Genomic DNA, 14,918 nt, shown 5'->3' with positions numbered 1-14,918 from the left:
AGCTCCTGGCCTTGACCCTTTGCTGCATGTCATCTCTCTCCCCTCTTGACCTCCTACATAACTGTCTCTCTTCAGCTGTCCTGTCTTTAAAAAGTCCAACCCCCCCCACAGAAGCCTCCACCATGAAAGTGACATGCTGCCACTAAAAGTGACCGGTGTACTCACAGGTCATCTACATAGCACGGGTATGGCATCTGCTGGACGTAGACCCCGAGCGGCCAGTCATTGCCTGTGTGTAGTTTAATGATGCCGTGTTCGATCATGTCCTGCAGGTAGGCAAAGCCCCCCCAGATGTACCTCTGGTCCTCCATGGGGTCTGCTCTGGGGCCTGGGTCCCAGTACCTGAGAGGGTGAATGACAGAGGTGGCTCATTGGTAACAATGGGTAAAATATTTATTTATTGATTGATCTTGCTGTTGTAGGAGTCTCCATTCACAACACGACACTAATAAAACATCCTGGAGCCAACATCCGTAAAGCGTACACACACTCCACATGTGCACTGCTATGCTTAAGCACATAAGTCCAAGGCAAAGCCCTTGTACAATCTGATTACTCCATTGCACAGAGGCTGGACTCCCACTGGGTCCATTAGAGCCTGTTGGTGCCGTGTTAACTACTAAAAGTGCTTGTTCACCCCGGGGGCTATTGATAGACTGTTCGTTTATGAATGGGAGATCAAAGGGAAGGGGAAATGCATGTGAGAGCCTCACACAGGATGATGAAAGAGCAGGTATCGAGTTAATATGGTACCACCAAGAGAGATTGGAAAATACATGGAGGCCTGTTAGAGAGGGTTTTTTTCCCCTTCTTTGATTATTTGCCTTTTTAATGACCTTAACAACCAGCAGCAGGTTTTCCAGGTGATTTGGTTGTTCAAGCCTCACTGGTTGAATGCTATCCTGTGTGTGATGAAATGCAGTGAAAGTGCCTCTGATTAGCTTGATTTTCTAACCTTATGAAACATTTATTTGTGATGAATTGGCTTCTGCTTTTGCTTTAAAACAGTGTGGTCGCTGTGCAATCAACTGAGAAGCAAAGTTGAAAAAATTATTTATTTTTTCTTCTTTCATATCCAGTGTAAGGTCTATTTTTTTGTTTGAAGAATCCTTTTTTGTTCCTTTTGTAGTCTCAAAGTAACACCATAATAAAACAATCCATTTTGAGAAATAAATAAATAACTTTAGGACTTCACTTCTTGTAAAAGGAGTCAGAATCACACACTTAATTTTGAAGGGTCACTTGTAAAAAAGGTCTGAGGGCAGCCCTCATACTAACACATCTCTCCACATGTACATCTACTGACCTGTCTTTGATCTTATTGGTTCGCTCCACTGCGTCGATGTCCATGCGGATCTTGTACTTGACGTGTGGGGGGACAGTTGTGGTCCAGGGGTACATGTCTATGAAGACCACACCGGCCCAGAACTTTTTCTGCTCCAGCAGGTGCAAAGCCTGGTGGATCATCTGTGACTCATCCGTGAAAGCCACAAACTTATCAAGATTGATGCACTGTGATCACAGGATGACAGAGCATGGATTAATGTCAGAGCAGCCAGATTGCATCAATCTGGATACATACATGTGTATTTTTTTTATTGAGATGTGATATTCAGATAAAGACTGTTGTAACACACACCATCATTGTATTCATGTGTTACCTATAATGGTATTTGTGCAGGTGTATCTTTAAGTGTGTCATCAGGTCCTGTTTGATCATGGATCAGATTAGGTGTAAAAAGCATTTGCTAAATGTAGAGCAGGGATTTAATTCTGAATACTGTCCGGACCAAAACACACCTGTAGTAACATTTACAGTCATCACATACCACATGTTAGCGCAAGAACATCAAACTTAAAGTACTTATTTCTGATCAGATAGTTCTTTAACTGCATGGTTTACACTATATTGACTCAAGTTTTCGGACGCCTGACCATTACACCAACAGGGACTGTTATGGCATTGTATTATACTTTAATATGGAGTTGGTTTAACAGCTTCCACTCTTCTTGGAAGGCTTTCCACAAGATGTTGTAGTGTTTCTGTGGGAATTTGTGCCCATTCATTCTGTAGAGCATTTATGAGGTCAGGCACTGATGTTGGATGAGAAGGCCTGGCTTGCACTCTCCGTACCAGTTCATCCAAAAGTAGCTCAATGGGGTTGAGGTCAGGAATCACAGTAAACTCATCAAACCATGTCTTTATAGTCCATGCTTTGTGCACTAGGGAACAGTCATGTTGGAATAGAAAAGGACTTTCCCCAAACTGTTGGAAAGTTGGAAGCATGAAGCGTTAAGGTCGCCCTTCACTGGGGATAACGGAGCTGATCGAAACACCTGAATTCAATAATAAACAGGTATGGCCAAACACTTTCGTCCATGTGTTATGTTTTAGACTAATTTCAGACCTGTCTTTTATTTATCTAAGGTAAAATATGGTCGCTATTATTGGGGTCAACAACTATGCATGACAAATAATGGAGCAAGATCTCCAAGCTTGTTCAAGCAGACAGGCACCTATGTTACTAGTCTGTGCATATTTCTTACTTGTATCATTAGTTTTGTAAATATACTGTAAATTAACTTTTTAGTTCTGTAAATATTTTCTTAAGATAAACTTATTTACTTGCTGTAACACTGTAAAGTTCCCCATTGTGGGACGGATAAGGGATTATTTTATCTTATTTTAACTCCAGCTGCACTGTTTCCACTCTTGACATGCGTCTTCCTCACCATCATCTCACAAATGTACACTGTATGTCCAATGTGGCGTTCTATCTTCTGTTCCCTCTCTACTCTATCATTGCCACCTCTGCCTTGCATCAGTGCTGTGTTCATACTTCCAGCTGCAACACCCCTCCCCAACATCCACCTGCATTCTCCAACTAAGAGGTTTAAGATATTATCTCATCACTCAGCGATTTCTGCATGTAAAACAAATCTGTGAGGAGTGATGAGGTGGGAGCCTAGACGCTCTGAACACACGTGGAGATGTAACCTGAAACAGCATGCAGTAAAACAGTTTGGGGTATGTGCCTAAAAGAAGGTAGTGTTTAAGTATCAGGGGATTTAGGCCCACTGATGTTGTGCACTCATTTGCAACAGAATCATCTTTCACTGAGGCGATGTGATGACATGGGAAAATCTTTGTGACTGTATTCTTTTTGAAACCACAGACACAAATACACACGTACACACTAGACAGCTAATGCATGCCTTTAATAGTGCAGAGACATGCACACATGTATCTAACACACACCTACACACGTCCACACAAACAAACAATGAGGCTCAGGAGCTGAGACTATCACATGCACACACATGCTTCTCTTTCTAGGTAACACATGTAATTGCCATGTGAAACTCCCATCCTACACACACACACACACGCACACACACAAACACACACACTCTGCTCTCTAACCCTCCACACCCCCTCTGCGCACCGTGTCTAATGTGTCCATTCACTTTACTGTACAATACCCTGGGAGCGCTCAAAGAGAGAAGAGAGAGCACTTCCCATTCATCTTTACGGGGCCATACATCCACAGCACAATAATGTTCACTCAGAGACGGGAGAAGAAGAAAGAGGCTCTCTGATACACATGTTCTAAAAGGATATCAGTGTGAGAAACATCCCCCCTGATAGAGTGAGGGGGTCTAATGCTAACTGCAGTACTTATCCTATGGCCCAATGCTAGCTGACAGCTATATCTAATTGGCTAAACTGCTTGGGTTTGTTTGTGAGGCTCTTGAGGGTCTCGTCTTTGAACTTGGGGACAAAGGACAGATTGAGATGCCGGCACTGATAGGGCTCCCATTAGGACCGCCCCCTTTAAATCAGAAGAGAGGAGAGAGGGAAGGCGTGAAGGATGGATAGAGTGATTTGCCTCCTTTTTATTTCGCAGGCGCAAGGGTCTGTTTCAGTGTGGGGCCATACACTAAAACAGCATTGAGCTCATGGAGGGGGGAGTGATTCATTCCCACCTTCTCTGCACTTTATCACCGGCTCCACAAAGGAGCCAAAGGAAGGGGGTGACAGGAGGCTTGTTCTCCACAGCTTTCAGCCTGCAGGACGGGAGAGCGGCTCTAAGCCGTGCTAAGTGGTCTGATCTGTTTCAAAGGGGCCTGGATGCAATCTCCTGGGAGCAGAGCAGGAAGACTGATGCACCTGTCTGCAGAGCTCAGAGTCAGTCTTATAGTTTGTTCTGGGAATGAGCAACATTGGGGGAAAAGTGACAGGGGTGAAAGGAAAGCAGTGAAAAAGAGGCAAAGTCTTCATAAATTAGAGGGAATATGATCCTCAGGATAAACAGTGAACAGACTGATACGCTGTGTTTCTTACCTCTCCATACTTGTTGAACATGCGTATCATCTGGTCTGTGTTATTAAAAATTGTTCTCCAGTCAAAGTTGGGCATCCCTGGCTCCCTCCAGTCCTCTGGACCATTATACAGGAAGTTCAGAATATCTTTAGTGGTGAAGTTAGTGTCCTGCAGATTGTTGTCCATGAAGTTCATCACTGTTGGGTTTCTCAGGGTGTCCTGCAGAGACAAAAAGATGTGATACAGGTGCAAAAGCAAGTTCTATTTAGTTTGCAGCATGTGTTTTGAAGAGTGCCTGCCAACCAGTATATCAGAGGGGTTATGAATGTTCAAAGTTGCTGCCAATTGTGTGTTTGCACAATCACTAGTCCAACCAGCTTCCTGAGTGGTTTCTATGCTGTGTGTAAATCATGTAGCAGTCAAGTTTCTTCTGTTTTGGGGCTGGGGGTTGGTGCCCAGTGTGTCAGGCTAAAGGCTCAAAATGACGTGAACTAACAAAAGATTTGTTTTAAAGAAAAGTGAAGTTTATCTGATTTGTTTCCTAGACTATTTTCAAAATGTGTGTACTCCTGCTTACTGTTAGTTGTAGTAGTAGTAGTTAATATTAATGTGCATCACAAATAATCCCCCCCTGACAGCATCAATGTCTGAGTGCAGCATTCATACCCTGATCATGTTCATCTGGACACTGTTCTGGAAGAAAGCCCAGAGCTGAGGCCCCAACTCCTCCCAGGCCTTGGCCATGTTCTGCAGTCTCTCTAACTCCTCAAATGTTGTATTGGCCTGAAACACACAAACCACAAATATTAACACACACAAATAAAGTTGACAGAGTACACCAGCAGTACAATTTACATATCCCTCTGATGCTGTATGCTATTAAAGGTTCTCTTAGTTTATGGTTATGGATGGATGGATGGATGGATGGATGGATGGATGGATAGATAGATAGATAGATAGATAGATAGATAGATAGATAGATAGATAGATAGATAGATAGATAGATAGATAGATAGATAGATAGATAGATAGATAGATAGATAGATAGATAGATAGATAGATAGATAGATAGATAGATAGATAATAGATGATGGATGGATGGATGGATGGATGGATGGATGGATGGATGGCTGGATGGATGGATGGATGGATGGATGGATGGATGGATGGATGGATGGATGGATGGATGGATGGATGGATGGATGGATGGATGGATGGATGGATGGATGGATGGCGGGTGGATGGTTGGATGGCTAATGGATGAAGAATGGATCAATGACTGATACACTCATGGTGGATGGTTGAGTAACAGAGATGGTTGATAGAAAATAAACTCCTCCTGAAAGTGGGATCTGTTTTTCTGTCAGAACCACTGAATGAGACGAACTGATGGAAAAGTTAACACTCCTCCAAGCTCCTTTTTGGGATGAGTAAATCCAGTAAATTCAGGTAACTACGTCTTTGTTGCTTGTATGTTCATCTCTTTTTCACATGGTCAAAATGAATTTGAATTTAAGTTTTTCCCTCCATTGCTGCACCCTTACACTCAATCTATTTTAATTCTTCCTTTCCCTCACTCTGTAGATTGTCCCTTTAACCTTCCGCCCTCCTTTACTTCAGTAGTCAGCTCATTCCTAAGAAGGGTGCGGGTTTAGAAGAATAAAAATCAGATACTAAGAGTGGTGAAAGAAAATGGAGAGCAAGAGGAAAAAAGACAGAGTGAGTGAGAGAGAGAGGTGAGGGGTCAGCTAGAGGTGGTCTCTCTTACACTCTTTAATATCTTGTGGACGGCAGGGGAGTCAGGGGTGTACAGGATCTTTCCCATCAGCAGGGGCTTGACTGAATTCCACACGATTTTTGTGATGGGGTTGGACTCCAGCGTCTGCATCAGGGCGTTGCAGAAAGGAGCTGAGGGTGGAGATGTTAGAAAAACAGTGAGGTTAGAAAAAGAAAACAGAGACAGATAAGAAGAAATGATAGAGCAAGAGAGGTAGAGAGTCATGTGAACTGACTATGGACATACAGAGAACTTTCTTATATCCTCCACAGCTGAGTAACATTCAAACTCTACCATTAAACTAATCAATGATAGTAGTAGAGCTGCACTACCTGTGGAACTTCTGTGGGTTGCAAACACCACCATGTGCTACCTCTAGTGGTGAGGGCACTGGTAAAATGCAAAGGTGACCAAAAATCAGGCAGAAAAGATGAGGACAGGGAAATGGTCTGTGGCCTCCACCTGCAGAACCATTCCTTTATAGGGGTTGTCTTGCTAATTGCCTCTCATTTCCACCTGTCGTCTGTTCAATTCCACAACCGCAGGTGTAGTTGATTCACAATCAGTGTTGCTTCCTAACTGAACAGGTCGATATCCCAGAAGTGTGAATGATTTGGAGTTACATTGTAATTTTTAAGTGTTCCCTTTATCTTTTTGAGCAGTGTATATGCACAATAAGTTCTACTGTATCTCTAGCATGCAATGTTTACTGTCTTGTAAATAGTACAATCTAGAAGGTACAGACCTGAAACTCAAGCTAAAGTTGTACTTACTGGTAGAGTCGTCATAGACAAAGCTTTGGCTCTTGCTTCCATTGACTCCCAGAAACACCTTGTAGTTATTGTCTTCGTACCAGTTAAAGGACAGGACCCTGGACCCGCCTCCCTCTGGGTATCCACAGAAGAGGTTAGACACACTGGACATCATCTGAGTGAACGTGGAGGGTACCCCGTCTTGAAACAGAGAGGAAAGCCTCTGCAGGAGTTCCTGAGAGCTCTCCCTCTCCATCAACTGGAAAAATCACACAAAGATGGAGATTCTCTCAGAGATCACCATACCTGTTTAGCTGAGTTCACAGCGTCAAGGTCACCTACAACTTCCAAAAAGGTTTGTGTTTGACTTTAAGGAAAAATAAAATAAAATTTGTCTGAAAAACAGATAGCATCTGATCAGATTAAGTGTTACTTTTTGAAGGTTGGGATTGATTGCCATTTGTATTGTCTCATTTATCATCACTAAGTAATTTTGCCTGACAAAGTGATAAACAATCAGCAAACCCACAGCCCTTTAGTCCCTCTTTTAGATTCATCCAGACTTTTTCTCACCTTTCCTTCATCAACATGGCTAACCACAGCAAAATATCATCCTCCCACTAACAGGATTTGAATATTAAAGCTCCTGTGAGGAATTTTTGGTGTGTGTTGATTTTGGCACCCCCTGTAGACAAAGCAGTACATCTTATCTCTTTGCTGAATTATCCTGTATCTGTGTGTTATAACCCCGGTTCATGGGCCATTGCAAAATACAGGAGAAGCACCAACAAACCTAGAAACGCACTTCAAACAAACATTCAGCGGTTTAACTGAATCATGCGAAAGAAACAGGAACATGAGCCCCTATTTGGCCGTAACCCAGCTCATAGGCCATGACAAAAGATGAGAGGAGCACCAGTTAACATAGTAAAGAGGAAGTTAGTTGCAAAATTAAGTTAAATAAACAGAAGACTAACAATTGATAGGAAGTGTTTAAAGTTAGTAGCACCAGCACTGTGCATGTGGGTGTGTGAACATGACGTAGTGTGAGGTGTTGAGGAGTGTCCTAACACAAGAGTCAAACTGAAATAACAGTGCAGACGCTGAGAGAGAGAGAGAGAGAGAGAGAGAGAGAGAGAGAGAGAGAGAGAGAGAGAGAGAGAGAGAGAGAGAGAGAGAGAGAGAGAGAGAGAAAGAGAGAGAGAGAGAGAGAGAGAGAGAGAATGGCTGGGCCCATGTGCTTCCAGCCTGAGAAGAAGAAGAAGCCAATCAGCACTCCTGGCACCTCAAAGAACCATGAGTATGGCCACCAGAATATAAACATTCAAGCAGGGGCCGTCACAATGTGTGAGACGTTTTTTAACAAGAAAACTCATCTCTTCAAGAGTAAAATGTGTCAATTATTGTTAACATTTTCTGTGAAAGTGCAGCATGCTGTTGATCACTTTGAAACATAAGCTAGCCCTGATGGACATTTGAGACTCTAAAAAGAACTGTGCAGAAATGATCGCTCTCATGGTTTCTTTGATGTTCTAGCTCAAAACATGATTTACTCCAGTTTCTACTTAAAACTCCTTACTAGAGCTTTAAGTATACTTTTTGCAAAGTACATGCCGTGTGAACATCTTTGAGCTACTTTAAACTATGTCCAAAAACAATATACAAGATAAGGATATTTATATAAGCGGTGATTATTAATTCCGTTTAAATGACCCGACATAAACCATGCCATGAAAACAATAGTTTTAAGGATAAGCAAAGAGGGATGTATGCTTCTCCTCACATTACCAAGATAATCAAACTAAATATCCTCCTATTGAGTTAAAAAATAGCTTCATCCAGAACCATGTCTCCCTGATTTGTATCATTTCCTCTATGAGATTATATGTTAGAGTACTTTTGTACATCAGGATAGAACTACACCACTTCAAGGATCAAATCAGAGAACCAAGAAATCAACTATTAAACATCCTCAAAGCTTAAAATTCTTTGTATTAAGTTCTACAGGATCAGATTTTAAGTAGAGTTATGTTCTTCCAGGAATATTGGTACTTCAGCATCTTTCTTATCATAGCTCTTCAATCCTCTTACTGGTGTAACTGTGGGGAACATTTCACTGGTAAGACCAGCAGTCACTGGTATGAAAGGTTAGGATAATAGTGACTCATTCCTCCTCTATGTCCCACACTCAGAGCAAACTTTGTGTGAGTGTGTATAAATAAGCTCACACTCACGCTCACACACCCCTAAATTATTTCACTCTCCTTTTCCTTCCACATCCTTTTCCTCTCTTTTCTTATTTAACGTTTCACACCAACACACACTGACGGCAGTGAAAGGAAGGAGTTGTGGGCTATGAGCGCATTTGGCTCGCCTCTGTGTCACCACGGTGATATGACGGTCCCACCTACAGGATGTGTCACCTCCAAGGAATGTCTGCCTCAACCGCCCACCCTCTCTCTCTCTCTCTCTCTCCCCCCCAACACACACACCCTGGTTAAGGTGATGATGGGATACACACCACCCCAGGGACACACAGTGAACGTGCTGAAAGACACAACACGATCCCAGACTATGTTTGTGTGAGTCTGTCTGTGTGTGTACATTTGTTTGAACCATAACTGAATGATTACAGTCCTTGATTATTTTCTTTACTATTGTTACGAAAAGGTGATAGTTGCAACTCTCAATGTTAAGGTTTAAAAAAAGATGCTACATAGACGGATGGTCAGGATTTTTTTCTCAGCACTGTTTCTACGGTCAGATTAGCATTTTCTTTTTTTAAGTTATATTTTTGGGCATTTTCGCCCTAGATGGATAGGATAGCTGAAGAGAGACAGGGAATATGGGGAGTAGAGGGTGGGGGAAGATATGCAGTACATGGTTGAGGCTGGAATCGAACCTGCAACCTCTTCAACGAGGGCTCTAGCCTCTGTGTATCGGGCACGCGCTTAGATCGCTAAGCCAACGGTACCCCAATTAGCATTTTCAATTAACTATAATCAGAAGGTTCCTCATAATAGCTTCAGGAAAGTGACTTTTCTGTATTCATTTACCTTGAGATTAGGTCATTTTGAACTAAGGATGCTATGAAGCGACTAATGTCCTGTTTGTTCAAACAGAAATTTAAACTTAGACTGACAAGTCCAAAGTTAAGAAAACAGTAAAAACTGAGCACAAGTGATCTGACATGGCTAAACAAAGGATCAAAGAGTCTGCAGGTAAATGGTGTTGATAAAGATAGCAGAGCTAGCACCACAAGCCTTTAGTCCTCCTTGCAGGTTAACATCTTGTTACACTTTGCTCCGGTTTGATGGTTTAATCAGACACAGCTTACACACAACTTTATCTCTATTTTGTAGATCAAAAAGCTGCCAAACCATGTGCTGGTCTATATCCAGTTAGTAGACCATTATAGTACTGCAGCAGCAGTGTTTATCATATTCTCTTAAGTAATGTTCAGTTTCCATTTTATTCATTCTGCTTATACTGAATTTTTATGATGTGATACAGACACGTGTAGCTATACATACTCATGACGCATGAGACCTAACCTGAATGTGCATGCACACATCCTGGCATACATATCATGAGTCTACAAAAACATATCAGTGCATGTACAGTACACGTGCAGGTTGTTAACACACTCATGTACACCCCACATTGTTGAGACCATCACTCAGCCTCCTCTATGAGCGGCTCTCAAACAGGGAGCAGAGGAAGAGGCCAGTTTCCTGCAGGGCTAAAAATACAGGAGCCTCTGATCCTGCAGGACTGAGGAGGAATAGAAGGGATACACGGACTTTGGAGCACTTACAACTTGGATCCTCTCCGACAGTGCCTTAAGAACACGACCCCAGAAGTGCAGGTCGATCCCCTGTGAGCTGCTGTCCACAACCTGAGGCATCTGGGGAGACACAAAGCATGAGATCAATCTGTCACTGAGCGTGATAAAGACAGTGTGTTTATATCTAGATGAGGAAAAACAAAATGAGAGATTCTTTCTTTCAGAATCATCACCACTCTTTTTATTTCATGTCTCATGTTGACCTCTGACTGAAACACAGCTGAGCCATTGTAAAATGTATTATTTGTGCAAACTCACTGACATGATTTCCTCTTAAACCTCCCTCAATGACTTTATCTTCCAAAGAACTCATTAGCAGAAGGTGTCAGAAAATGCCTGGTCAGGGTAGAGGGCAGAGGGCTACGGAAACCCCGAATGCAAAAGACAAACACGCACATGTGATATCCTTCCTCTCACATTCCTCACGCTTGCATTTCAATGAACGAAGGAAGGAGGAAGGCAATGTTGGGGGGTGGCTGGTGAGGGGGGCTGAATGGGATGGGAGGGTGCTGAGAGGTGGGAGAGAAAAGGAGTGATGAGAGTAATGAGGGGAGGAAAGTTGTTGCAGCGTGAGAGGTCAGTGTAGTAATGGGCTTTGAACTTAAGGGAGCTAATGGGTTAAACGCACTGATCGCCACTAAGATGCTCTTATTACAGGCTAATGCAAACTAAGCGGGTTTATATCCTGTCCGTCATATTTATATCTGTCTTTACAGACATAGAAGATGTTTTTGTATTCCTCGGATCCTACATGGAGCCCCTGAAGTCACATGAAGGTGATCATTTTCATCTTAATTCATCATAAATTAGAGAGAAGAAGGTAAGAGATAAGAATGATCACTTCATGGAACTCGAGGGGCCCTGTAATGCTACTTTTAAATGTCTGTTAGTAAACATAGCCACTGTTGCGTCAACCATTTATTTGTCAGCTTGCAACTATTTGAATCCTCGAGTTAGTTTCTGCTGCCATCTTGAATTTTTGGAACCAGAGGTGACCGTAGCTGGACAAGAGGCTGCCTTAAATAGCTCCATCTTTATCCTGTTTGAAAGGTTGCTGTGGCACAACATGTCAATCATAATGAAGCTGCGCCCTCAAGCTTGACCAAATTCTTCTATGTAACTCTAAATTAGACTATAAGATAGTAAATAAACCTACTGCTGTTTTGAAGAAAGGCTCTAAAGGATCTAAAAGAGAACATATCTGATGAGGTGATAAATCCAGAGAGAAGAAAGGTCATTTTCTCATTGACTTCAGGCTTATTTTTGCTACCACTGGATTAGTCTGTGTCGGCCACCAGGACGAATCCAGGTTTGTGACACTGCAGCATAATGCTCGCTGTTCTAGGAAGGATGGTTTCACTTGTTGAGATCATAGCTAAAACTTTCAAGATGTTTTATGATCCAAAAAGACAACAATTACTAACTTTTTTGCACAGCATAATAAATGGCGATTGATGCAGATGTGACATATTTAATACAATATACAATTCAAGGTTTAAAAGCATTTTTGCATAACTTGCAAGTTGCCTATACATTGCGAATAATGTCCCTTATGTTACCTCTGCCAACCATTCATTCCCTGTATTTTTCATCTTGAAGCCAAATTTCCTTAAATTTGGATGTTCTCATTTTCTATTTCTGCTCTGTTTTATGCTCCTAGTTTGTAAATGAGTACACCAAAAGCTGCCATTGATGGCAAATTTGTCATATGAACAAGCAAATCCCCCCCAAAAGAAACAAAATTAAGTTTTATCTCATGTTATCTAGACAGTGCAGATTTGATTTTATCTTCAGACATCTCTCAGATATTCCCTATCTAAAATGTAAGACATCTCACTAGTAAAAAAAAAAAGAAAAACAATTTAGAAACTTTTTCTGACCTTAAATTTCAAAAATCCAACTCAAAACTTTCTAAGACTTTTCAAGGATCCAAGTCAAGTGTTTATAAGCTAGTAAAGCCTCGCCCACTTCTGGTAAGGAAGCTTGAAGTGACCGGAGCTCCGTTGGAAAAATCTGTTGTTGAATAATTTTGTGCACTGATAAAAATGTAGTAAAAATGTCAACAGAAAAATGTCAGTCATATGAATAATGAATATGTTTTCAGATTTAGTTCTTTATAAAGTAATGATTCTTTTTTGTTTGTTTGTTACTGAGCCTTGAATATTCAATGATACTGACAAGTACTATATTACCTTGAAGCTATAGTTTGGAATCATTCACTAATTGCTAACACTGCAGAGTCACAAGCATTCTTTTTATTTGTATGTTATTTCACATGAGAAAGGCTCGAGCCCAGGGCAAAGGATTAACATGAATACAATAGGTACTAATGGAAGGGGGAAAATACAGGAAAGGTTCATTTTTGCATACTAATAATTATCATAATTAGTATACTAACTGAAACGTTATAGAAGAGAGGAGAAATCATTCCAATTAAAGCAAAAATAAAATAACAATTAATTTGTTTTATTGACAAGATAATAAAATGATACAGTAGATTTGGAATGCTAAGTCTACCATTCATGGTTACATCTCTTTTGGTGAACTAGATCAGTGTTTTTCAACCTTTTTTGAGCCAAGGCACATTTCTTACATTAAAAAAATCTGGAGTCACACCACCAACCAAAAGTGTTACAAAATGACACATTTAGTTATGAATCTATTTATCTGAGAGGGGGACTTTGGCAACTACTATAACTGTGTCAGGGCGAAGCATCTCATTTACAATGGCTTTTGCAGGTAGTATTAATGTCTCTGCCACAGTGTGTGGCTTTTTTGATTTGGTTACGTGTTCAGATACTAAGTAGCTCGCTTTGAGAGCTCTCGCAGACACCGTTGTAGTTTTTCTCATAAAAGTTGCCTTTTCCAACACCCATATTACGCTCTTCATCCAGGTTAGAATTTAGTCCAGGGCCCAGTTTGGAGTTTTAATTTTTCCTTTTCCAATATTTATCCATCGCTGTTGTACGCCTACGTCTTGTCACATACACATCTCGCGCGCATAATACGCGCTAGTTAAGTGAAGTTGGAAAATGTCCCACGGTACACCTGACAAGCTGTCCCGGCACACTATTGTTCCATGGCACAGTGGTTGAAAATCACTGAACTAGATCATCTTATTCAGGCCATCAACAAAAAGGTTATGCAAGGCCCTGCAGCCCCTCCATGCTCTTCCTGTTACAGTCAGGTTTTCTAACAACCAGGTGTGCTGGCAGCTGTGAGGCCAACCTGACCTTTGATGCAGGCACATGTTGACAATTTATTTACACCAGACGCAGCATCATGTCTTAGAGAATACCTCACAGACTGTGGGCGGGGCCTAGTTAAGCCCATTAGAGAAAAAGGCCAAGAGGGATAATGCTGTGCCAACACTCTGAGCCAGTCACCTAGGCGAACCTGGACACCAAGAAGAAGGGGGTGTAGAGGGAAGACAGTTTAAATATAGGTCAGTTTGTTGGTGTGTATTCTTCCCTTTAATGTTCTCTTGTTTTCCTTTTTCCTTCAGTGAGATAGTCTGAGAAACATCTGTGTCCAAATGGGGGAAATAATTCACATACAGACGACCTTAACAACGACAATAAGTTACGATTAGAGACTCATGGTGCCATTCAGACAAAAAGTAAAGACCTGTTGTTCTACCTCCTCCGTGCTTCTTGCTTTCTATAAATAAATGTGTCAATGCTTTGACGCAGGGCCAGTGGTTTATTCCAAGCCCCAAATAAATCCGTAATTGAGGTAACAGTCATGGCACAATCAGTGGCAAGCTCAAGTCATCTACTGCGGCCTTACACGCAGTCCTGACATCACCACAAGCTCAATGCAGCACACCAAGTCAGCTGACATCACGCCACAATTAACAACAAATAACCACTCAACACCAGGGCTTTGAGGCTAATCAGCACATACTGTTTCATCATGAACTTGGCTAATGCGGCTATTTTAGTTAATACTTCCCCCCTTTATATTCCTGAGACAGAGTGTCTTGAGAAAGTCATCAATATGGTTGGTGATATTGTTTTTTCTTATTGCCGACAAATCCAATTAAAAAGACCAAGAACAACTCATAATTGATCCTGGTAACAAGGACTGTCTGTGTTTCTAAAACTTGAAACAGCTTAATCCTCTGAGGCAATGAGCTCCATTCTTACTCAAGAATGATTTAAACCTTATTAATGAGCCACACTGTTGAGCCAGGTCACATGTCCATCACCAAGAACA

At 41.6% G+C, this 14,918-nt stretch overlaps 1 protein-coding gene across 1 annotated transcript in view; it reads right to left on the bottom strand.

The window, feature by feature from the left end:
• Positions 1-14,918, bottom strand: part of LOC117826443 (retinal-specific phospholipid-transporting ATPase ABCA4-like) — a 50,274-nt gene that overhangs the window by 30,526 nt on the left and 4,830 nt on the right. Inside the window, exons 7-13 of the mRNA XM_034702495.1 lie at positions 10,671-10,760; positions 6,875-7,112; positions 6,093-6,232; positions 4,991-5,107; positions 4,346-4,543; positions 1,307-1,512; positions 166-342 (exon numbers count right to left, since the gene is read on the bottom strand). Coding sequence (XP_034558386.1) covers positions 166-342; positions 1,307-1,512; positions 4,346-4,543; positions 4,991-5,107; positions 6,093-6,232; positions 6,875-7,112; positions 10,671-10,760 — 1,166 coding nt within the window. The remainder of the gene's footprint in view (positions 1-165; positions 343-1,306; positions 1,513-4,345; positions 4,544-4,990; positions 5,108-6,092; positions 6,233-6,874; positions 7,113-10,670; positions 10,761-14,918) is intronic.

The sequence above is a fragment of the Notolabrus celidotus genome, chromosome 15, assembly GCF_009762535.1.
Source record: "Notolabrus celidotus isolate fNotCel1 chromosome 15, fNotCel1.pri, whole genome shotgun sequence".
In the NCBI taxonomy this organism is placed as follows: domain Eukaryota; kingdom Metazoa; phylum Chordata; class Actinopteri; order Labriformes; family Labridae; genus Notolabrus; species Notolabrus celidotus.
This window is presented reverse-complemented; position numbering and strand designations above follow the sequence as displayed.